This window comes from Patella vulgata, chromosome 6 (genome assembly GCF_932274485.2).
Source record: "Patella vulgata chromosome 6, xgPatVulg1.2, whole genome shotgun sequence".
Lineage (NCBI taxonomy): Eukaryota > Metazoa > Mollusca > Gastropoda > Patellidae > Patella > Patella vulgata.
This window is the reverse complement of record NC_065884.2, coordinates 7757084-7780987: the sequence shown is the minus strand read 5'-3', so window position 1 is coordinate 7780987 and position 23904 is coordinate 7757084. Positions and strand designations below refer to the sequence as shown.

The 23904-nt window shown below is 37.0% G+C and overlaps 1 protein-coding gene across 1 annotated transcript; it reads right to left on the bottom strand.

Moving 5' to 3' along the window:
- Positions 1 to 5620: 5620 nt before the first annotated feature.
- On the bottom strand, positions 5621 to 23182 carry LOC126824210 (histone-lysine N-methyltransferase, H3 lysine-79 specific). Its single transcript, XM_056101687.1, has 12 exons — positions 23097 to 23182; positions 22199 to 22678; positions 20457 to 20570; positions 19142 to 19286; positions 16977 to 17086; positions 16014 to 16205; positions 14642 to 14769; positions 12906 to 13000; positions 10702 to 10756; positions 8685 to 9044; positions 6993 to 7059; positions 5621 to 6614 (listed from the first exon to the last, which is right to left on the bottom strand). Exons 2-12 carry the CDS (start codon positions 22603 to 22605, stop codon positions 5621 to 5623), a joined length of 2667 nt encoding a protein of 888 aa, XP_055957662.1. The 5' UTR covers positions 22606 to 22678; positions 23097 to 23182.
- Positions 23183 to 23904: the final 722 nt, after the last annotated feature.

Below are 23904 nucleotides of genomic sequence, written 5' to 3'. Positions count from 1 at the left end.
GACATCATGCAGGCCTAGTGATCAATCAAGACATGATCATATAGGCCTAGTGTTCAATCAAGACATGATCATGTAGGCCTAGTGATCAATCAAGACATCACGTAGGCCTAGTGTTCAATCAAGACATGATCATATAGGCCTAGTGATCAATCAAGACATCATGTAGGCCTAGTGATCAATCAAGACATGACCATGTAGGCCTAGTGTTAAACAAAGCCATTTTCATGTAGACCTAGTAAATTCAAAATACGATGTTGGTCTAGTGTTAATTCAACTCTTGTACAACATCAAGCTGCAAATAAAAATGGGCAAAATAAATGTGATTTCACATTAAAAACATGATTATTATTATTATTATTTTAACGCTAGGAGGTATCCTTAGTGTCGGATGGTTGTGACGATGTCGTATTGTCCTCAGTTTCAGGTAACATATAAACATGATATATTGTATCTCCGTCCATCGTTTCCGGGACTAACACCATCTGCATTTTATCCTGTTCTTGTGAGAACGGCAGATTGGGGAACACACTCGCTGGTAAAACGAAATGATTCGTATTGTCTTTGTTTAGAACTTTAACAGAATGTATCGGCGCTGTGTCATCTGAGACGACCGATTCTTCCACGTAACTTATGTCCACATCTGACGCAACAACCTCCATATTGACATCGATAACACTAGCACTGGCTGATTTTTGCATTTTTTCTTGAATGGGTTTTGAAAGGGATATATTTGTAAAATTTAAATTTTGCACAACTCCATTACATGTCGAAGTTTCTTCACTGTCTGACGTCATTTCAACATCTGAAGCTAAATTTTGGTTATTTGTTGAAATGGTCGCCTGATTCTTTGAGGTCATTTTTTTGTCATCTTCAACAATTTCAATGTCATTATCTTCGTTCTCGCTGTTCAACACAGAGCAACTTTCAGGAGGAGTGTGTAGATTTTTGGCGGAACTGGATTTCTTTGCCTCGTGTTCCCTGCAAATAAAATTCAAATCAAATGACATACATACAGTTGGCACAGTGGAGATGGCTACATTTCATCGAAATATGTAACAACTCATTTGACACAAACTAGGCCCTTTTCTCGATCAACAAATAACATTTTGTAAGACCGTCCCAGTAAGAGATAAACCGTCGCAGTAAGATAAACATTTCGTTTGTTAAATAGCTTTAAGACAAATTTACCCTACATTTTCATCTACTAAATTTAATAGGTTAGACTAGACCTAGTGCAACACTGACCGAGAGAGAGAGAGAGAGAGAGAGAGAGAGATGGGGTTTAATGTCTACTTGACACAAACTATATCATTTCGGGATTAACATATGGTTCAATTTTATTTCAATAATTCGCTTGCGCATAAGGGGTCTTCAGAGGACACCAGTTAACTCAATGACAGACCTTATGATACAACGTGCATGTGCGAACCATTTGGCCATCCCCGCCACCCCGTCACAGTGGAGCTATGGTCAGGAGATGATATCAATGATATACATGGGACCTAGGTTTTTTGTGTCATCCGAACAACAAGATGCTTTTCCTTCGCGGAGTCCTCCACATCAGACAGGGGGAAATCTTTTTAAACTAATGCAAAGAGACTATATTTCTGGTAACAATGGCCGGCAATCAGCAAAAAGACAGAGAAATGGGGTTTAACGTCACATGGTTCAATTTTACTTCAATAATTCCCTTGCGTGTAGGGATCTTTAGCAGTGGGAGGAAACCGGAGGACCCGGAGAAAACACATGTACAACTGGGGAATTGAAACCACGCCACTTGACTCAATGACAGACCTTATGATACAGCATACACATGCTAACCATTCGGCCATCCAACCCCGCTCACTTAGCAAATAGGATAGGTCTTCTGTTTGTCCAACTAAAAACAACCATCAACATAATTATTTTCAATCACTGGACAATAAAACCAAACACTCAAAAATGGTCCGATAGAAAATATTTTAATGACATAGTTCCCCTTTAAATCAAACGATCTACCCAAACAGACACAGAATTAATCTAAATCAAAATATTAAAATTAAATTGTGTTATATTTTGTTTTAATTGCGCTTGTTATATCCTTTGTAAGGTGCCACAGAGCAGTCAATCTGACTGAATGTTCTAAAACAATCTGATTAAAACACAGATCTATATTTCGTTTCGATTTTTTTAATACTTTTTGACACTGTCGATGGCCTGCACTACATGAAAATCTGACCGGTTGTAGTGTGAGGTTGCGTCAGAGGTTATGCGTGCGGATTTTGACTCTGTGACATTGATTAATCAACAAGCCATAACAGACGTTTCATTGGCTAATCCCTCACATTAACCAGAACGCGGGTTGTATAACAACTCTTCCAGATCCTAGTGTTCTTGTCTACGATATCACCTTAGGTGGAAGTGGACGTAAAACACCAGAAACGAACGAACGATCCTAGTGTTGTGAAGACCAGTAAAATGAAATTTTGAACTATAAATAACGAAACCAAATAGAGAGAGAGAGAGAGAGAAATTGGGTTTAACGTCTACTCGACACAAATTAGGTCATTTTGGGACTAACATAGGGTTTAATTTTTTATTTCAATAATTCGCTTGCGCGAAGGGATCTTTAGCAGTGGAAGGAAACCAGAGGACCCGGAGAAAACCCACGAGGTTGGACAGGCGAGGAATGAAATAGGATCTGTGTTTTAATCAGATTGAAACAAATACAATAATAACCTACCTGATTACAACAGAATCTTTCTTATTTGTGACAATCTGTAACTTCTTGTTTATTTGTTTACCTGAAACACATCAACATAAATAATTTAAATAACAGGTGAAACAGGTGTAAAATAATATATCACAATATACAGACAAAAGATCCTGAGCAGTTTTTAAAATCTCTAGGTGTGAGAGAGAGAGAGAGACTATGTCAAACAGGTGTAAAATAATGCCACAATTTACAGACATAGATCCTGACATAGAGAGAGAGAGAGAGAGAGAGAGAGAGAGAGTAATTCCCTTGCCTGTAGGGATATTAGCAGTGAGGTCCCTGAGAAAATCACAATGCTAGACAGGTGACCCTACTCCTTGTCATGTACAAGCATGGAATTGAAACCACTTGCCTCAATGTCAGATCTTATGAGCTTGCCATGTGAATAAATGTCTAAATATTATATTTGAAGACAGACAACAGACCTGTGATAGGCCAATTCAACTCTTACATACATGTAATGTATGTTTAAAAGATGTACCGTTATTTCTAGAGTACATGGTCAATTCTTACCCCATACATTCATCCTAGGTTAGCATAATACAAAATATTTACATCCAATGATTGCTACATAAATAAGATCAGTTTTATTAGAAAATGTTTAGTGTAATTAAGTCAATAATTCAGTGTAAATAAGTCAATAATTCAGTGTAAATAAGTCAATAATTCAGTGTAATTAAGTCAATAATTCAGTGTAAATAAGTCAATAATTCAGTGTAATTAAGTCAATAATTCAGTGTAAATAAGTCATAAATTCAGTGTGAGAGAGAGAGAATGGGGTTTAACGTCCACTCGAGACAAAACTAAGTCATTTCGGGACTAACACATGGTTCATTTTATTTCAATAATTTGCTTGCGCGTAGGGGTCTTTAGCAGTGGGAGGAAACCACAGGACCCAGAGAAAACCCATGAGATTGGACAGGCGACCCTACTCCTTGTCACCTTTCGAAACCCTGCTAGTTGACTCAATGACAGACCGTATGATACAGCTTGCACACGTGCTAACCATTCGGCCATCCAACCCCCCTTAATTCAGTGTAACTAAGTCATTAATTAATGTGAAATTTATTAAATGTTATTTGTCTTTTTTTGTGACCAGTGACAGCAAATGGATGAATTATTATTTATTGTAAGACATTATTATTTGTCAATTTATGAATTGTTATTTGTCATTTTTTGTGACCGGTGACAGCAAAATGTATGAATTGATATTTATTGTAAGACATTATTATTTGTCAATTTATGAATTGTTATTTGTCATTTTTTGTGACCGGTGACAGCAAAATGTATGAATTGATATTTATTGTAAGACATATTATTATTTGCCTATTATAAGACATATCATTATTTGTGACCAGTGACAGTAAAATGGGAAGGAAGTTGTAATTAACATGAAGAAGAATGTCAAAACTGATTAAAATATTTTACATTAGTTTTTTAGCGCCCCTGGCAAATAAACTAGTTTTACTGACTGATACATGTAGGTAAATATTTTACAATAGTTTTATAGTTTTTTAGTGCCTGGGGCATATAAACTAGTTTTACTGACTATTTGGTAAATTGAGTTTAAATGTCAGGCATAGACTAAAGTTTATTTGTACCAAACATGAATAAAATGCAAAAAGGACTTTGCATGTAATTGACGTTTTCATGAGTGGCATTTTTTTGGGGTCACCCTGTATATAAACTAGTGTTTAATGACTGTGGTAAATAAGCTATTGTTTAATGATTGGTAAATAAGCTAGTGTTTAATGACTGTATTATATAGACTAGTGTTTAATGACTGTAGTATATAAACTAGTGTTTAATGACTGTAGTATACATGTATAAACTAGTGTTAATGACTGTAGTATATAAACTAGTGTTTAATGACTGTGGTATATAAACTAGTGTTTAATGACTGTGGGTTATAAACTAGTGTTTAATTCCTGTGGTATATAAACTAGTGTTTAATGACTGTGATTTATAAACTAGTTGTTAATGACTGTGTTATATAAACTTGTTTTTAATGACTGTGTTATAAAAACTAGTGTTTAATGACTGTGCTGTTTTATCATTAATCTGTGTGCTTTAATCTTCCACAATACAAAACATAACAATGTGACATTTAATTGTTTTATCGTAAAAAAAAAATTATGCAAGAAAAAAATATTTGTGCAGCATAGAAAATTCTAAACAGCATAATGTGAATGAATAGAATATAACTGAGTGACAACTCATTGTCTGTTTACTAGACTTACCATAGATGGAATATTACCTATATCAAAGATATACAAATCAAATAAAATGGGCTTTAATGTCCTACTGCCATGCAGTGTGGTATGAGGGAAATCTTGCCCTGACAACGGAACTATGGCTTACTCTTACATATCAAATTTCAAATATCAAGGGTTATTTTACGTGCACGCCAATTAGTACATGGCTCGGTTTTTGTCCCATTCAAACGACTATATGTTGTTCCTTGCCACTGACAAGGGGGAACCGCACCGGAAAATCTGGATGAATTTCTACACCAACAATGGGATCGAACACATAACCTCAAGGTCAGTGAGCCAATGTCTTACTCACTGAGCCAATGTGGCTCCCCTCAAATATACAGAGATGTAAGATTAGAATATATGATGACCACATTCAGTGGTGAATGCAGGCTATATAATTGACTGGGTGGGGCCTGGGGGGTACGGACCCCTGGGAAAATGTTGAAAAATCGGGGCCTCAATAGTGATGTGGGGCATATATATGGACCTCACTATAGTGAATGGAATTTAAAAGTAAGTGAATCTTTTTACTGTTATTTAGGGGGGAGGGGCAGGCCCCGCCAGGTTTCACCACATTTCAATGTAGGCATAAAAAAACCTTGATGCCTCAAGCTAAAGCAAAAATATCAGGGAGCTCACCTTTTTCTTGTTCCTTAGCAACAGCTCCACTTGAAACAGGTAAATTCTTAACATTACCGACAGGAGAAGCATCCTTTTTACGGGCAAGATTTAAATTAGGTTGGAATTTCTTTATTCGTCTCGGCACAGTTTTCGACGTCTGATTTTTACCTGTTGTAGTTGAGGAGGTCGTGGAGGTTGTATGTTCAACATTTGAAATTGTCGTTTTTGATTTATTTATCGGAGATTTCTTGAAGTCTGTGTTTGCTTGAATATTATCCGACGTTAATTTAGTTTTATTTTCCACTAGTTTCTCTGACTTTTGTTTGATCTTAGTCATTGGAACATCGTCTTCGGGTGTTGTTACGACGATGGGTGATGGTGTCTCGTTTTCTACGACCGGCACGTTTCCCTCCGGCTGATTTTCGACTGGCAAGATATCATCGGTCACATCAAAATTTGTTTCACCTTCCACGTTATTGAAAGTCATGTAACCAGAACTATTATTAATATCTTCGGTGATATTACATAAATTTTCTTCAATATTTTCTGAATTGAGGATTTCACTACTATCGTTTATAGGCGTATTTTCACCAGCACTCTCAAGCAAGTCATTATTAGCATTCGTTAAATCATTTTCTTGTGTATCATCAATTACGATGTTCGAATAAGGCGTTACATTTTCTTGTGTATGATCGATCACAATGTTCGAATTAGACATTACATTTTCTTGTGTATGATCGATCACGATGTTCAAATTAGATGTTACATTTTCTTGTGTATGATTGATCGCAATGTTCGAATTAGACGTTACATCTTCATCAATATCACTGTCACTAGCCAGGACATCGACATCATCATCTTCGTTATCATCATCATCCGAATCATCTGATACAGGCCGACTAGCACATATCACCTGTAATTTCTTAGAAGCTGTATTTTGAAATTCGGTGAATTTGGATGATTTTTGTAGTTTTGGAAGCCTGAAATAAGACAAAATCAATTACATGTTTCATGGAATGAGGCTTACTATCTTTATTTTTATGGTTACCAGTGTAATCCACGCCAGCAGAATTTGCCACTCGACACAAACTAGATCATTTCAGGACTAACATATGGTTCAATTTTATTTCTATAATTCGCTTGCCCTTAAGGGTCTTTAGCAGTGGAGAAAACCCACGAGGTTGGACAGGCGACCCTACTCCTTGTCACGTACAACCAGGGAATCGAAATCACACCAGTTGACTCAATGACAGACCTTATTATACAACATGCACATGCTAACCATTCGGCCATGCACAAACAGGATTCTTAAGAAGTGGGAGGAAACCCGAGTACCTGGAGGAATGGAAAAAACAAACCTTGCTGGTAATTTGTCCTCTTCATCACTTGATTCAAATTCAAACTCTTCATATTCTAATGGTTTACCTAAAAACAAGAATGGTTGGTTTACATATAAACAACAACAGTTTATCTATAAACAGCAATGATTTACTTATAATAAACAACAATGGTTTACCTAAAACATCAGCAGTTTACATATAAACAACATCGGTTTATCTATAAACAACAGTTTACCTATAAACAATGGTTTACCTGTAAACAATGGTTTACCTGTAAACAATGGTTTACCTGTAAACAACGGTTTACCTATAAACAACAACAGTTTACGTATAAACAGCAATGGTTTACCTATAAACAACAACGGTTACCTATAAACAGCAATGGTTTACCTATAAACAGCAATGGTTTACTTATAAACAACAACGGTTACCTATAAACAACAACGGTTACCTATAAACAGCAATGGTTTACCTTAAACAGCAATGCTTTACATATAAACAGCAATGGTTTACATCCAAACAACAAAGGTTTACATATAAACAACAAAAGGTTACATATAAACAACAACAGTTTAGATATAAACAACAATGGTTTACATGTAAACAACAGTTTACATGTATATATAAACAACAACGGTTTACCTAAAAACAACCAAGATTTACCTAAAAAAACATCGGTTTATATATTGACAACAACAGTTAAACAACCAGAACAATATTATCATATTCTAATGGTTTACTTATAAACAACAAAAAACAATATTATCAGGGTATGGAAAATATCAAAATAATATGAAAATTGTGAAAGAGCAGCCTCATTCAAAGACTTAAAGGACAATATTGGTGCCAGTCATTATCACGATAGCTGAATAATACAGGTTTCCCGTATCGGAAGTGACGAACGCCAAAGGAAAACATGAGTAGTAGTATATCCGTTATCACTCGTCACATCAGTCAGTTATATAGAGCGGGGATTCATGTTTTCCTTTGGCGTTCGTCACTTCCGATATGGGAAACCTGTATTATTCAGCTATCGTAGTAATGATCTCTGTGTTAAAAATATATTTGGAATGTGTTTAACCAGCTCTAACACATATGTGATAATGACCGGCACCAATATTGTCCTTTAATTTTGAAAATTTTGCAAAATCTGTAAAAAAGAAACAAAAGTTTGGAAAAAAAATATTATTTCTTGTTTTTGTCAACAAAAATGCGAACTTGTGTTGAATAAGTGCGTACATTGTAGGCCTGAAGATGACCTCTCATTGTAATAACCAATCAATGGAAGTCAAAGTATCAAGGTCGTTATTTGATTATGGTGATGCTGGGCTGCAAGTGGAGAGGAATAGTTGAAAAACAAGACTGAAAAGAGAGAGACAGAGAAATGGGGTTTAACGTCCACTTGACATAAACTAGGTCATTTTGGGACTAACATGTGGATCAATTTTATTTCAATATTTCGCTTGTGCGTAGGGGTCTTTAGCAGTGGGAGGATACCAGAGGACCCTGAGAAAACCCACACGGTTGAACAGACGACCCTACTCCTTGTCACGTACAATAGGGGAATCTAAACAACGCCAATTGACTCAATGACAGACGTTATGATACAACGCGCGCGCACTAACCATTCATCCATCCAATCCCCCAAGACTGAAAGGGATGAACGGTTTAAGAAAAAAGGTCTGGAATTTTAACACAAGATTTACTTACTTTTTCTGATTATCTCTGGTTGAACCTGATCTCCATCTTGTCTTTTTATACTGAGTTTATCCGGAGTTGTCTTCTCCTTGGTTATTTTAGGTTTTTTAGGTCTTGACGGTCTGCTCGTTTTATTATTATTAGCCTCGGGCGACGACGCGACAGCTTCTTCCTCTTCCACGGATTTCTTGGTATTTTTAATTTCCTTGGTAGGTCTGGACTTTTTTGGTTTATATTCAGGATTACTCGCCTGTTTCTCTTCTTTCTTTCTTTTAATGGATGCCTTACGTTTATTTTCTCTCTCATGTTTATCTTTCTCTAGAACGGATTCGATGCTTTCAAAACTTTCTAGACTTAATGGTGTCCTCATTTCTATAAATTAAATAGGAAATGAAATGAAATGAACTGGGGTTTAACGTCCTACTGTTCTGCTTCTATACTGGGTTAATGGAGACGGGCATACGCCATACAGTGTGCTATGAGGGAAATTTTGCCCGGGCAGCGGCACCATCGCCTACTCTTATATCGAATTCCAACTGCCAAGGGATCTTTTACGTGCATTCCAATGTATACACAGGACCTCGGTTTTTCGTCTCATCCGAAGGACTAGACAGCTGTCCTTGTCAGGCCCTCTGTCCTGCATCACTGACAAGGGGGAACCACGCCGGAAAATCTGGATAACTTTCTCGGCCAATGCAGGGATCGAACACCCGACCTCCAGGCTAGCGAGCAATTAAATAGGAGAAAGAGAGAGAAATGGGGTTTAACGTCCACTCAAACAAACTAGGTCATTTCGGGACTAACATATGGTTTAATTTTATTTACATAATTCGCTTGCGCGTAGGGGTCTTTAGCAGTGGGAGGAAACCGGAGGACCCGTAGAAAACCCACGAGGTTGGACAGGCGACCCTACTCTTTGCCACGTACAACCGGGGATTCGAAACCACGCCAGTCGACTCAATGACAGACTGTATGATACAGCGCGCGCACGCTAACCATTCAGCCATCCAACCCCCCTCAATTAAATAGGAATGGAAAAATGATTCACAATAGTTATAAACACATCAAGAGCTTAAAGGAGATAAATCGCTAATATTTGGGACCTAGAAATTGATACAAATGGGTCGCAACGCATATAATAATGTTATATGAATGTACATAAACTGATTTACATTCAATCATTTCTGTTTTTACTGTAATTTTTAATCAGTTATGTTCAGCGAAATACGCCAAAAGTCTCAATCGAATGGCAATCTCTAGCGTCTGGTTATTCCAGTCTACACTGATAGTATTTATTGTGCATGCTCTCCAGACAAGAATATGCCGTCACTGTTTGACATGACTTGTGGAATATGTCCAGCCTCCTCCTTCGAGTCCCTTATTACAAATGGCACTGAAAAGCATTATGGTGCACGATCTGTGTACCAATGGTAAAATGTTTATTTTGTCTTAAATATTGGATATCAGAAGCCCATCTTCTCACGATACGATAACAACACCAATGTTGATTTAAATTGACAAATAATTCGTGTTTTCAATGTCAAAGACTTTGGATGATACTGAGTTAGAGACTTAGTTACTTTAATTATGACCTTGTCGTCATAATAACGATATCATTTATACTTGACAAAATGACAGACACTAGTGAACTAGTATGTGAAACCCCACGAGTTTGAGTTTATGACAGACCTTATGATCCATTTTGAACGCGTTAGACACCCATCTTTTTGATCTGAAGATGAAACGGGCTTTAACATCCTACTTCCCTGCACCGACTGGGCTAATGAAGACAGACACACATCATTCGGTATGCTATGAAGGAGGTTTTACCCACACAGCAGCACTACAGCTTACTTTCTTATCGAATTCCAACTCTTTTTCGGTGCATCCAAACAACTAGACAGCTGTCCTGCACCACTGACAAGGGGAAACCGTGTGGAGAGTTTTATATGATTACTTACTGATTGCCATATCAACTAGATTAACAATGTCAGTGTCACAATGTAGAGTGTTTTATGTCATTACTTACTGATTGCCATGTCAACCATCTGACGATTATATCTCTCTTCTCTCTTAAATTTATTCTGAAATAAAATTATCACAGACATTACTATCACAAATATCTTTATATGATATCAAAAACTTAATTTTTACACGTGTATATCAACAAAAATTCTATCACTATCATACAAAATTTCTATCCTGCAAAATTTCTATCGTACAATAATTCTATCCTACTATTGAATTTTAAGAATGTGTGTTTGCAACATTTAAACAGACATTATGCAAGAGGTAAATCTGCCTATTGCAGGTCTTGCTTTAGGCCTGAAATATTATCTAAATTGTTAAAGATATATTATGGGAGATACGAAAATGAGTTGGCAGTTCTCACTATAATAATTAAAAACTAGATAACGTAAAGGCAATTTGCTGAAAATTTCATTCAAATTGATCCACTATGAACCGAGAACTAAGCGAATGAAATTTCTGCCTAGCCTCGGTCATCATTACTAAAGTCAGTACGATAAACAGCATAGTCTCGATTATCCATTTAATCGTTTAATCAAGATCCAAGGGTAGTAAAGACAAGTAAAAACGAAATTTTGAACTATAAAAACGAAACGAAATAGGATCTGTGGTTTAATCCGATTGCTCTTTATCTAATATCCCTGCCCCTTTAACAAAGAATACCACCATTTTGTATGCAGGACATTTCAAATCATGAACACTGTTTGAATTCAAATGGAGTTGTTTAACATACTATTTTACTGAACCAACTAGGCTAGTTTTGACAGGCATACATAAAGTGAGCGATGAGGGACATTTTGCCATGGCAATGGAAATGAAATAGGGTTTAACGTCCTACTGTTCTGCTCCAACTGGGCTAATGAAAGAGAGAGAAAAATGGGGGTTTAATGTTCACGACACAAACTAGGTCATATCGGGACTAAAATATGGTTCAATTTTATTGCGCATAAGGGTCTTTAGCAGTGGGGGGAAACTGGAGGACCCAGAGAAAACCCAGGAGGTTAGACAGGCAGCTTTGGTAAAGGATGATTGGAATTCATTAGCCCAGTCGGAGTAGAACAGTGGAAGGTTAAACCCCATTTCATTTCATTTCCATTGGCATGGCAAAATTCCCATGGCAAAGGCACCTACAGTCAACCCTTAATTCGATTTCAAGACGATCATTATCATAGAGAGAGAGAGAAATGGGGTTTAACGTCATCTCGACACAAACTAGGTCATTTCGGGACTAACATATCGTTTAATTTTATTTACATAATTTGCTTGCGCGTAGGGGTCTTTAGCAGTGGGAGGAAACCGGACGACCCGGAGAAAACCCACGAGGTTGGACAGAGGTGACTCTACTCCTTGTCACGTGCAACCGGGGAATCGAAACCACGCCAGTCGACTCAATGAGACTTTATGATACAGCACGCGCATGCTAACCATTCAGCCATCCAACCCCCCATCATTATCATGCTCCTAATGGAATACATGGGATGTTAGTTTTGAATTCCATCGCAATGCTAGGTCCTATCTTCTGCACCTCTGACAAGGGAAATCATGGTGGAAAATCCTGAGTACCATCAAGCCAACACCACACTATACTGAGTCAGCATGGCTCACAAAACTTTATTTATGAGATGTAACAATTACAGCACGAATCAAAGCAAAACATGTCATGCTGTTGATCCCGATAAGAAAAACAGGTTATGATGTTGGTCCTGATAGGCAAAATAGGTCATGCTGTTGTCCTGATAAGAAAAACAGGTCATGCTGTTGGTCCTGATAGGCAAAACATGTCATGCTGCTGGTCCTGATAAGAAAAACAGGTTATGCTGTTGGTCCTGATAAGAAAAACGGGTCACGCTGTTGGTCCTGATAAGAAAAACAGGTCATGCTGTTGGTCCTGATAAGAAAAACAGGTCATGCTGCTGGTCCTGATAAGAAAAACAGGTCATGCTGTTGGTCCTGATAGGCAAAACATGCCATGCTGTTGTCCTGATAAGAAAAACAGGTCATGCTGTTGGTCCTGATAGGCAAAACATGCCATGCTGTTGTCCTGATAAGAAAAAGAGGTCCTGCTGTTGTCCTGATAAGAAAAAGAGGTCATGCTGTTGGTCCTGATAAGCAAAACATGTCATGCTGTTGGTCCTGATAAGCAAAACAGGTCATGCTGTTGTCCTGATAAGCAAAGATATTGATTTGAAATCTGAATGTACCAACCTTAAGTTCTCTCCTGGTTCTGTGAGGGAAAAGGCTGCTCATCAGTGAAAAATCTGTTCCTAGTGCACTTAGAGCTCTGTAGAATCTGGCTGTTTCTATAATAAAAATGTTTTAAAAATCAAAATCAAGTTCTTTAATCCTAAAATGTAGTCAAAAGTCCAACTGACATATACTATTCAAAAAAAGTAGGGGATATTTGATTTTTAATTGTTATTAAAGTCACCTAATGAAACTGACGAAGAAACAAATGACAAAATGAAGTGAAGTTCACATTCATCGATTTATTCCAAATGATCGTTAGACTAAGTAAGGCACAGACTGACCATTATAAGGGTAAAATGATACCCGGGGTCAAACAGCAAAGTTACCACAGCATCACAACCAAGTCAGTAACGGGTAAATCCTCCTCTGTTTGCCAAACAAGCATTGATCCGACGTGGCATACTCCTAATGAGACGTCTAAGGTCATTTTGGTCCAGATTGTCCCATTCCTGTTGCAACGCAGCAGCAAGTTCTTGGACATTGGCAGGACGTTGTTGACGTTGACGTAACCTCTGTCCAAGCATGTCCCAGACATGCTCGATGGGGGAGAGGTCGGGACTCAGTGCTGGCCAAGGTAATGTGGTGATGTTCTGTTGTTGGAGGTAACCTGTAACGATCCTGGCCCTGTGACATCTTGCGTTGTCATCCTGGAAGATGAAACGGCGGCCATGACGTCGTGCGAACGGCACAACATGGACTGCCAAGACGCATATCAAAATTTGTTTTCTGGTCACTAAAACAATTAAACTGATGTTTCCACCCTGGAATTCAATGCCACAATGACTGTAACATTCAAAGTCAGAGTCGTGCAAATCTTGGGTTGGACCCCCATGATGATCCCAAGCATCACCTGCATTCCATGCGGTAGCTATTGGTGCGTTTGGGCGTCACGTGTAACTGGAAATGTTTCTTCTGTTAGGTTCTATAGTGAATTTTTTCGTGGTCATTTGCATATTTTAGTATTATGCCCCCAAAATCAAATATCCCCTACTTTTTTTGAATAGTATATTTAACGAAACCAAACAACAGTAAGTGAGCTAATTGTTATTCACTATAATATGAGTCTGCGGAGGTCAATATGGCACCCAACATATCTTCGGTATGGAAGGGAGAAAGAGAAATGGAGTTTAACATCCACTCGGCACAAACTAGGTCATTTCTGGACTAACATATGGTTCAATTTTTATTTCAATAATTCACTTGTGGGTAGGGGTCTTTAGCAGTGGGAGTAAACCGGAGAAACCCACAAGGTTGGACAGGCGACCCTACACCTTGTCACGCGTTAACCATTCGGCCACCCAACTCCCACTTATTGTCCTGTGTGGTTTCAGGAATTGTTGTTATAATTTTCTGGATAAATTAGCCTCATAATTTTTGTATTACTGTATTAGCTTGTTAACGTTGAGAGAATACTCTTAGAAACATCGCTCAAATAATAAGTAGCTGTTTTTCCATAAGTATGTGTTATAGTTTATTGCTCTATCCAGTTACTAAATGCATCTTAAAGATTATAATTATAACACAGGTTAAATCAGTGGACTCCAACAACAGCTTTTTCATTCTTAATTGCAATTGACTCTATTCAGTGAAAGTAAATAGTATTCTGCTAAACTAACTAAGCTATTGTTGGCTAAATCTCCAAAAGGATTGGAACTTAGCCAAATTATTAAGAAGACAACTTGAATTAAACGTACCATTATCTAGCCAACATTTAGTTGTTCCTTTATTTCTGAAACTATTATAATTAACGTATACATCATCCTCCTCAACAATCTCAGTTGGTGATAAAACTTCCTTCTCATGTTCAGCTTCAACTACCAAACTAGACAATACAAATAATATATGGTTACAGAGCAGGATAAATAGAACTGATGCTTGGTTCAGAGCAGGATAAATAGAACTGGTACATGGTTACAGAGCATGTTAAATAGAAATGATACATGGTTACAGAGCAGGATAAATAGAACTGGTACATGGTTACAGAGCATGTTAAATAGAAATGATACATGGTTACAGAGCAGGATAAATAGAACTGATGCATGGTTACAGAGCAGGATAAATAGAACTGATACATGGTTACAGAGCAGGATAAATAGAACTATGTAATGCTTGCTTACAGAGCAGGATAAAAAATAACTAATGCTTGGTTACAGGATAAATAGAAACATTTGACTACATGTACATCCCAATTCTGTTCACACCACATAGAGATCGGTAGATTTGGAAGGTTATGGACTGATAATCAAAATCCCCATAAACTCCATTCTGCTGACAGTTGATCTGCTGATGATGATACATCAAACTGTGAGCATGTAGACCTACTGCCATATTATACCCTTTCTAACACTGTAATCTGGATATCATTTAATCTTGTGTATTTAGCATTAATTTATTTAACATTCATTCAGTATCAAATCTTTGTTTAAAAATTGGTAAAAAAAATCATCTAAAATCACCAAAAATCATCCAATTTGTCCAGTTTAAAGCTTACTGATTGATTTTGATAATGAGTGTCCAATTTACAAGTATTTAATTTCCTGACCACTGTTCAAAAATTAATCATTATACATCAATAATCAATTGGTTTGTTTATTTTTTCACAGTAATCGAGAAATTAAATGCTTGTAAATTGGACACTCATTATCAAAACTGAATGGTCAGCTTTTAACTTGACACAAGTAAAAACTGAATGATTTTTAGTGATTTTAAACGATTTTTACGAATTTTTAAACAAAGATTTGATATTGAATGAATGTGAAAGAAATTAATGCTAGATACACAAGATTAAATAATACCCGGGTTACAGTGTAAGCATACTGCCATGTTATACCCTTTCTAATCAGTTCAAAATATACACAAATTAGCAGTTCATTTGTACATTTTTCTAGTAAACTAAAGGGAAGAACACCTCATACTATTTTCTATTAAGGAAGGTCACATAACTAAGAATTAGTTGCATTGCTGTATTTAAAACACTATCATTTATAAAATTATTTTTGACAACAATTCCTTATAACAAAAGGGCAATAACTCTGAATAAGTGTAAATTAGCAGGAAGTTTATTACCTCTGTTCGTTTATAATCATGCTGCCGTCTGGACCGATGGTGACTTGTGGGACTAACATGGCATCACTACTCATGGATGAATCGTCTTGTTTATCAGGTTCAGTAGTAAAACTATTGTCGACATTATCTGATGTAGAACTACTTTCTACTGTTATACTATTACTACGCTTTCTTATCTTCTCACTCGATTGTCTGAAAATAAATTTATAATTGTATATAATTCTTGTATCTCTACAGTTTATTAACTCATCATTTATAGATATATAAACCTTTTACCTCCTTGGGGGGAGGGGGGGAGAGATAAAAGAGAGAAAGAAATAGGGTTTAACGTCCACTCGACACAAACTAGGTCATTTTGGAACAAACATATGGTTTAATTTTATTTTACAATAATTCACTTGCGCGTAGGGGTCTTTAGCAGTGGGAGGTAACCGGAGGACCTGGAGAAAACCCATAAGGTTGGACAGGCGACCCTACTACTTGTCACGTACAACCGGGCAATCAAAACCATGCCAATTGACTCAATGACAGACCTTATGATACAGCGTGCATGTGCTAGCCATTCGGCCATCCAACCCCCCAAGTTTTTTAAGGGTGGATAATTAAATGTTTAAGGTTAATGGGTGGATAAACTTCACAATAGTGAAACCTCCAAAATTCAATCCTTATCAATAGTCACAATTCTATGGAATACAATTACTGCTTGTTACTGAGCGACATTTCGACTAGGCTTCTCTAGTCATTATCAAGCTATGATAATGATTAGAGAAGCCTAGTCGAAACGTCGCTCAGTAATAAGCAGTAATTGTATTCCATAGAATTGTGGCCTGTATACTCTAGTTCAATTACTAAATGCCATTGAAACAGCTTATCTATAGTCACTTGAACAAGAGACCCTTTATTTGCTTGTAAAATTTAAACAAAGAAAATGTTTTATCAGCCCTCTTTAGGCATTGAACTTACTTCATTGGATTTTTAGAAGGATTCCAGTAAATTAGATCACTCATTTTCATCTTCTGTCGATCTGGTGGTTCATCTTCAGGAAACTGACGAATATTAATAGCTCTCTGTCTCTGTAATATTTACAAATAAAATATAATTCATTATGTCTGACATCCACAATATTTCATCTGGAAGTAAAACGTATTTGTTTTATTATTACAGGAGGTAGCCACAGTGAGAGAGAGAAATGGAGTTTCTGGGACTAACACATGGTTCAATTTTATTTCAATAATTTGCTTTCGCCTTAGGCTCTTTAGCAGTGGGAGGAGACCGAGCCGGTGAATCAAAACCATGCCAGTTAACTCAATGACAGACCTTATGATACAGCGCTAACCGTTCGTCCATCCAACACCTGATATATACAGGAGGTAGCCACAGTAAGCAAGGTGCTGGATCACTAAACAGGAGAGGGGAGCCACAGTGGCTAAGGGAGTAGGGTGTTGGCTCGCTAGCCTGGAGGTCGCTGGTTCACTCCCGGTGTTGACCGAGAAAGTTTATCAGGATTTTCCGGCATAGTTTCTCCTTGTCAGTGGTGCAGGATGGAAGGCCTGATAAGGAGAGAGAGAGAAATGGGGTTTAACGTCCACTCAACACAAACTAGGTCATTTCGGGACTAACATATATTTCAATTATATTTCCACAATTCACTTGCACGTAGGGGTCTTTAGCAGTGGGAGGAAACCGGAGGACCCAGAGAAAACCAACAAGGTTGGACAGGCAACCCTACTCCTGGTCACGTACAACCGGGGAATCGAAACTACGCCAGTTGTCTAGTCAGTCGGATTTTACGGAAAACAAGTTCCCGTAAAAGATAACTTGGCACTTGGAATTTGATATAAGAGTAGACCGTAGCGCTGCTTTCCGGGCTGTATGCCCATCTTCAATAGCCCAGTTGAAGCAGAACAGTAGGATACTCCCATTTCATTTCATTACACTGAACAGAAGGTTCAGGATATGATCCCGGTATTGGTGATCCGTGTTCCAATTTTAAAATTTTCAGTTGGATATTAGAAACCTATCTTTTTACGGTAAGATAACAACATCAATGTCAATTTAAATTGACCAACAAGTCGTGTTTGCAATGCTGAAGACTGTGAATGATATTAAGTTAAAGACTTGATTCCTTTAAAGTAGCTTAGTCTCTTAACTCATTATCATCCAAAGTCTTACACATTGAAAACACGAATTATTTGTCCATTTATATCAACATTAATTTGATGTTGTGGTCTTACCGGGAAAAGATGGGCTTCTGATATCCAATATTTAAGACAAAATAAACATTTTACCTTTGGTACACGAATCTCGTACCATAATGCGTTTTAGCGCCATTTGTAACAAGGGACGCGAAGAGCGAGGCTAGACATTATTCAACATGTCAAGTCAAACGGTGACACCATATTCTTATCTGGAGAGCATGTGCAATAAATACTATCGGTGTAGACTGGAATAACCAAACGCTAGAGATGGCCATTCGATTGAGACTGCTGACGTATTTCTCTGAACATAATTGATTTGAAATCAAGAGTAAAAACAGAAACGATTGAATGTAAATCAGTTTATATACATTCATATTACATTATTATATGCATTGCAACTCATTTGTGTCCATTTCTAGGTCCCGAATATTAGCGATTTAGCTCCTTTAAATATAAATGCCTGACATAATGTTGAAACATCATTCGATAATATATGATGTTATCAGTGCATTTCTAAACTATCATCAATCTGACATAGAAATAATAAGCTATCTGATTAAAAGTACAGATCCTATTTCGTTTCGTTTTTTATAGTTCCAAATTTCGTTTTACTTGTCTTTACTACACTAGGATCTGGAAGAGTTGTTATATTACCGGTGTTTTGGTTGATGTGAGGGATAAGCCAAAGAAACAGTCTGTTCCGCCTGCGACTTCTTGACGTGCCATGCACGGAACTGTGGGTAAACCACTAGAAACACCAACACTGGCTGATTAATCAATGTCTGACGTCATATGGTCAAAAGCTGCGCGTACATGTATGACCCCTGGCATGACCTTATAGTACAACTTATCTGATCTTGATGTAGTCTACGCTATCGAAAGTATAGATCTGTATTTCAATCAGACTGTATAATAATCTATATAATTTACCCGTGAAGTTTTGATTTTTTCTGTTTTTTGTTGAGTGGATCTTTTGTCTATAGTTGATGTTGATATTGTTTGATCTACATTAACAACAGGACTATTCTCATCTTGTTCACATGTATCTACACACGATATACTAGATTGCTGGGTACTGAAATATTTCATCAAAATATAAAATATAATTCTACACAGAGAGAGATGGGGTTCACTGCTGAGTACTGAATTATTTCATCAAAATATAAAATATAATTTTACACAGAGAGAAATGGGGTTCACTGTTCACTCAGTCGTTGCTTCAGGAATATGGACTAACATATGATACAACTTGACGTCAAGATTTCACACGCATGTACAGGTCTATAGAAATGGGAGAGAGAAATGGGGTTTAAAATCCACTCGACACAAACCAGGTCATTTCGGGACTAACATATGGTTTTAATTTTATTTCAATAATTCGCTTGCGCGTAGGGGTCTTTAGCAGTGGGAGGAAACCGGAGGACCCGGAGAAAACCCACGAGATTGGACAGGCAACCCTACTCCTCGTCACGTACAACCGGGGATTCGAAACCACGCCAGTTGACTCAATGACAGGCCGTATGATACATTTGGCCATACCCCCCCCCCCCCTATAAAAATGAAATTTAACGTCCTTTTGTTCTGCTCACAAGTCAAGAGCAATAATTCCGGGCCATATTTATCCCGATTCTAAATGATGTAAATTTGGCAAGAAATGAACCCTGCAGAATGATTACAAGTATGGTAATGATAAACTGTATCCGTCAGGGACAATAACCATTTTTTGGGAAATGTTCTAAATCAATGGGGACCATCTTTACTCTGATTGTAACTATTGCTTACATTTGATCACAATTGGTTAGAGGACAATATTGGTGTCAAGTCATTATCACATATGTGATACAGTGTCATGTAACAACTTTTGGTCTTGGAAGGAATTATTAGTGAGAAGAAATTCGCCCGTGTATCTGTTATCACTCATCACTTCAGTCAGTCATATAGAAGGATAACTTGGGTTTTCCTTTTGCATTCGCCATTTCCCTTTCTTGAAATCTTAATAACGCAGCTATCATAGCAATGATCTCTGTGTTAAAAGTATATTTGGAACGTGTTTAACAAGTTCTATGAGTTATGACATATGTGATAATGACTGACACCAATATTGTCCTTTAAGAAGTTAACTCTCTAGATCTAGAGTGGACAGATGGGCTAACAGACTAGGGTGATAACAATATACGAGCACAGGGCTTTAGATTTGTCAACACAAAAATTAAACTCTGTCCAATCAGTATAAAATATATATTACCTGGAATCTTCATTAGAAAGGGAAAGTCTAACAGGTGATTTAATCGGCGATTTGATAGGTGATCGTTCAGGTGAGAAAACTTTAACAGGACTAGTTGGTTTAGCAGAATTCGGCCTGGAATACATAATTTGGCATTTAAACATACATTATGCAAGAGCTAAATCTGCCTATTGCAGGTCTTTCTTTAGGCCTGAAATATTATATAAACTATTAATTAGACATTAATTAACTTATCCAAACCATAATCAATTCTTGATGTCATCTTATGTATCATATGTTTACTGGATTTGAATCCGATCTGCTGCTCAACGCTCATTGATGATTAAATTCAAAAATGGATAATCAAGACTATGTTTTTTATCGTACCGACTTTAGTAATGATGATCAAGGCTAGCATAAAATTCAAAAGCTAATATCTTGGTTCAGAGAAGAGCAGTTTGACTTAAGTTTTAACATATTCTATTTGGATCTAGTTTTTAACAATTATAGTGAGAACAGCAAACTCTTTATCTAATCTCCCATAATGTATCTTTAATAAATAATATTCATATTACACCGCTAAAGGTCATCTCTTGTGATTTTAATATATTTGCTTGAATAATCAGCTTATTGTCCAAGAGGCAATTTTGAACCTTAGAATTCTTAATAAAAATTTTTTTTAAAAATCATCTGACCGGGAATTAATTTTTGAGACACCAACCACTTCAAATTGAAATGGAATTATTCTTAGTCTTGTAATAAATGTAGGCTACAACATCAATCAATCAATATACAGTGGACTCTGTCACATCCGATCTCTGATCACTCCGGATTGCTGTGACATCCGACATGATTTTCATGTCCTGATTTATTTCCTTATTACTTCAGCCAAAAAATCGCTGGTAAATCCGAATTCTGTATGTTCCGGATTCCGACATCAATCAGCCGTCCTGTCACATAATTTCCATTGAATCGACACCGCATAATCCGTACTTCAAACGGTGGGTATGAAGCATCCAATTATCGGTGAAATTAAAACTCAATGGGTGTGAAGCCAGAAAAGATTAACAAGTAATCACCAATCAATTATCGGTGAGATTAAAACTCGCAAGCGCCGGTCTGTGTTGATTACTTTGAATGGTAAAGCAGTGAACACAAGATGTTTTAAGGCAGTGGACAAGATCAACCTGCCAGTCAATTGGTCGGCCAATCGCAAAGGTTGGATGACAGGTGCCATTGATATTACATGTAAATGACTTTATGAATATATTGTACGCATGCATTGTTATTGTTAATTATATAATGTACTAAAATTTTGAAAATACAGAAAAGTTTATCATTTATAAAGGGAATAGCATTCTGGTGATTCGAAGCTACAATATAAAAATACTTCCGGTTTTAGAAGTTACAGTATTTCCGGTTTTGGAGAAAACTCGGTATTCCGAAATGCTTTGTCGTCCGAATTATTGTAACGATCCCGTACGATGTTGGATGTGACAGAGTCCACTGTATTTCAAACTTGAACCACTACTACATGTACTGTACTAGTATTGGTGGGAGAGACAGAGAGAGATGGGAGGAAACCGGAGGACCTACTGAAAACCCACGAGGTTGGACAAGCGACCCTACTCCGTGGCATGTACAACTCAATGACAGACCTTATGATACAACGCGCGCACGTGCTAAGCATTCAGCCATCCAAACCCATTACCAGTATTGGATGTCACATATATCAGCTTAAAATTAAACTAAATAGAACTTACCTTGCAACACCTCTTAATCCAATATTTGGTTTAGGTTTTGCAAAACGGTTTCTTATTCCCCGAGCGAGAGGCCCAGGGTCAGGTTTGAATAACGGCTTGACAGCATTCTCAGCAGGAGTCGGACTTTTATTGACAGAGTTTTTAACTGGTTCAGTTTCTGATACATCTCTTGAGGGTGAATTTATGGCTATCTTTTCTTGTAGTTCCTCTGTGCTTTTTATTTCACTATTATTAGAATTCTGAAGAAGTGGAACCGTTTTATCTTTTAATACAGTAACAAGTTTGTCAGTTTCGGATTTTTCGGTTTCTGAGGCCTTTGGAACATTTACTGGTGTTTTGGCTGGAGTTTTGGTTATCTTTGGACCAATATTTGGCTTTATCTGAAGTCTAGAACGTCTGGTCGCCATTATTATGTATAAATGTGATAAAACACTGGATAAAACTTTATCAATTAACTATACCATTGGAGTAATGCTGTGTCTGAAATAAAAATATATAGTATGAAGGTATATATACCGGTATATATGTAAACAGTGATGTCAGTACATTTCATCATCACTCTGACTGACAGAATGGGAAATTATCCAAATCATGAATCGAATGAAAATGAAATACACATTTGTTGTGTGTAAAGGATCTGAAGAGATTGACTCAAAGTAGGCACATTCCAACAACAAATCAAAAAAAAAATTGAAATGATAATAGTCCTATTTCATCAAATCAAATAAAATTGAAGGGTGATTTTATCGAAATGTGGCCCAAATCTCAGTCATAACAAAATGAAAATGTCAAACATTGACACACACCCGTTATTTTGGCGGCCATGTCTGTAAAGTCCAACCCCAACAAAAATCGAGTTAGCCAGACATTCTTTGAAATTAACGAAATGCCATCTTACATTTACAGGGAATCATTTTTTTATCTGAAATATGAAAATAAATCTGTCAAACATCACGTTTTTCTACCATTATACTTGACTTCCGGTCAAGAGACAGAGTAAGCGGTGATCTATTTTCCGACCTATTTGTAAAATTTAGCGTACTTTGGTTAAGAGTTGCTTCCCTTATATAACATTTATTCCAAAGAAATCCCATCGGCCCAATGCGAAAGGGCGTTTTTTTTTCGATGACCACTGAGTAGTAACACTTTGAAGAAAAATTGATTACTTTGTTTTTTTATTAATCAAATATTTCCTAGCCATTTTCCCATAGCGAGATATGGAATTCCAGAAAAAAAATGATGGTTAGGACTGCGACGAATGAGATCCATCTAATTAAATTTTCTAAACAAACCAAATTTAAAAAAATAAAAAAATTAAATAAATAGGCCTAGATCTACTCATATTGTAGTTGCACTTTTCCTTATAATGGTAATGGAAGTCCGTTCAGAAGAACTATGGGAGCAATATGCGCGCGGGCAATACGAAATGAAATGAAATGGAGTTTAACGTCCTACTGTTCTGCTCATAGCCTACTGGGCCAATGGTCATTGAGTCAACTGGCGTGGTTTCGAATCCCCTGTTGTACGTGACAAGGAGTAGGGTCGCCTGTTCAACCTCGTGGGTTTTCTCCGGGTTCTCCGATTTCCTCCCACTGCTAAAGATCCCCACGCGCAAGCGAATTATTGAAATAAAATTAAACCATATGTTAGTCTCTCTCTCTCTCTCTCTCTCTCTCTACTGGGCTCTATACAACGTAATTTCGACT

Coding starts and splice junctions, on each gene's coding strand:
- LOC126824210 (XM_056101687.1), bottom strand. CDS start 22,605: ATGGCGACCAGACGTTCTAGACTTCAGATAAAGCCAAATATTGGTCCA. Junction 20,571..22,198: donor GGATTAAGAGGTGTTGCAAG/GTAAGTTCTATT, acceptor TATGTATTCCAG/GCCGAATTCTGCTAAACCAA. Junction 16,206..16,976: donor CCTTCTAAAAATCCAATGAA/GTAAGTTCAATG, acceptor ATTTATTTTCAG/ACAATCGAGTGAGAAGATAA.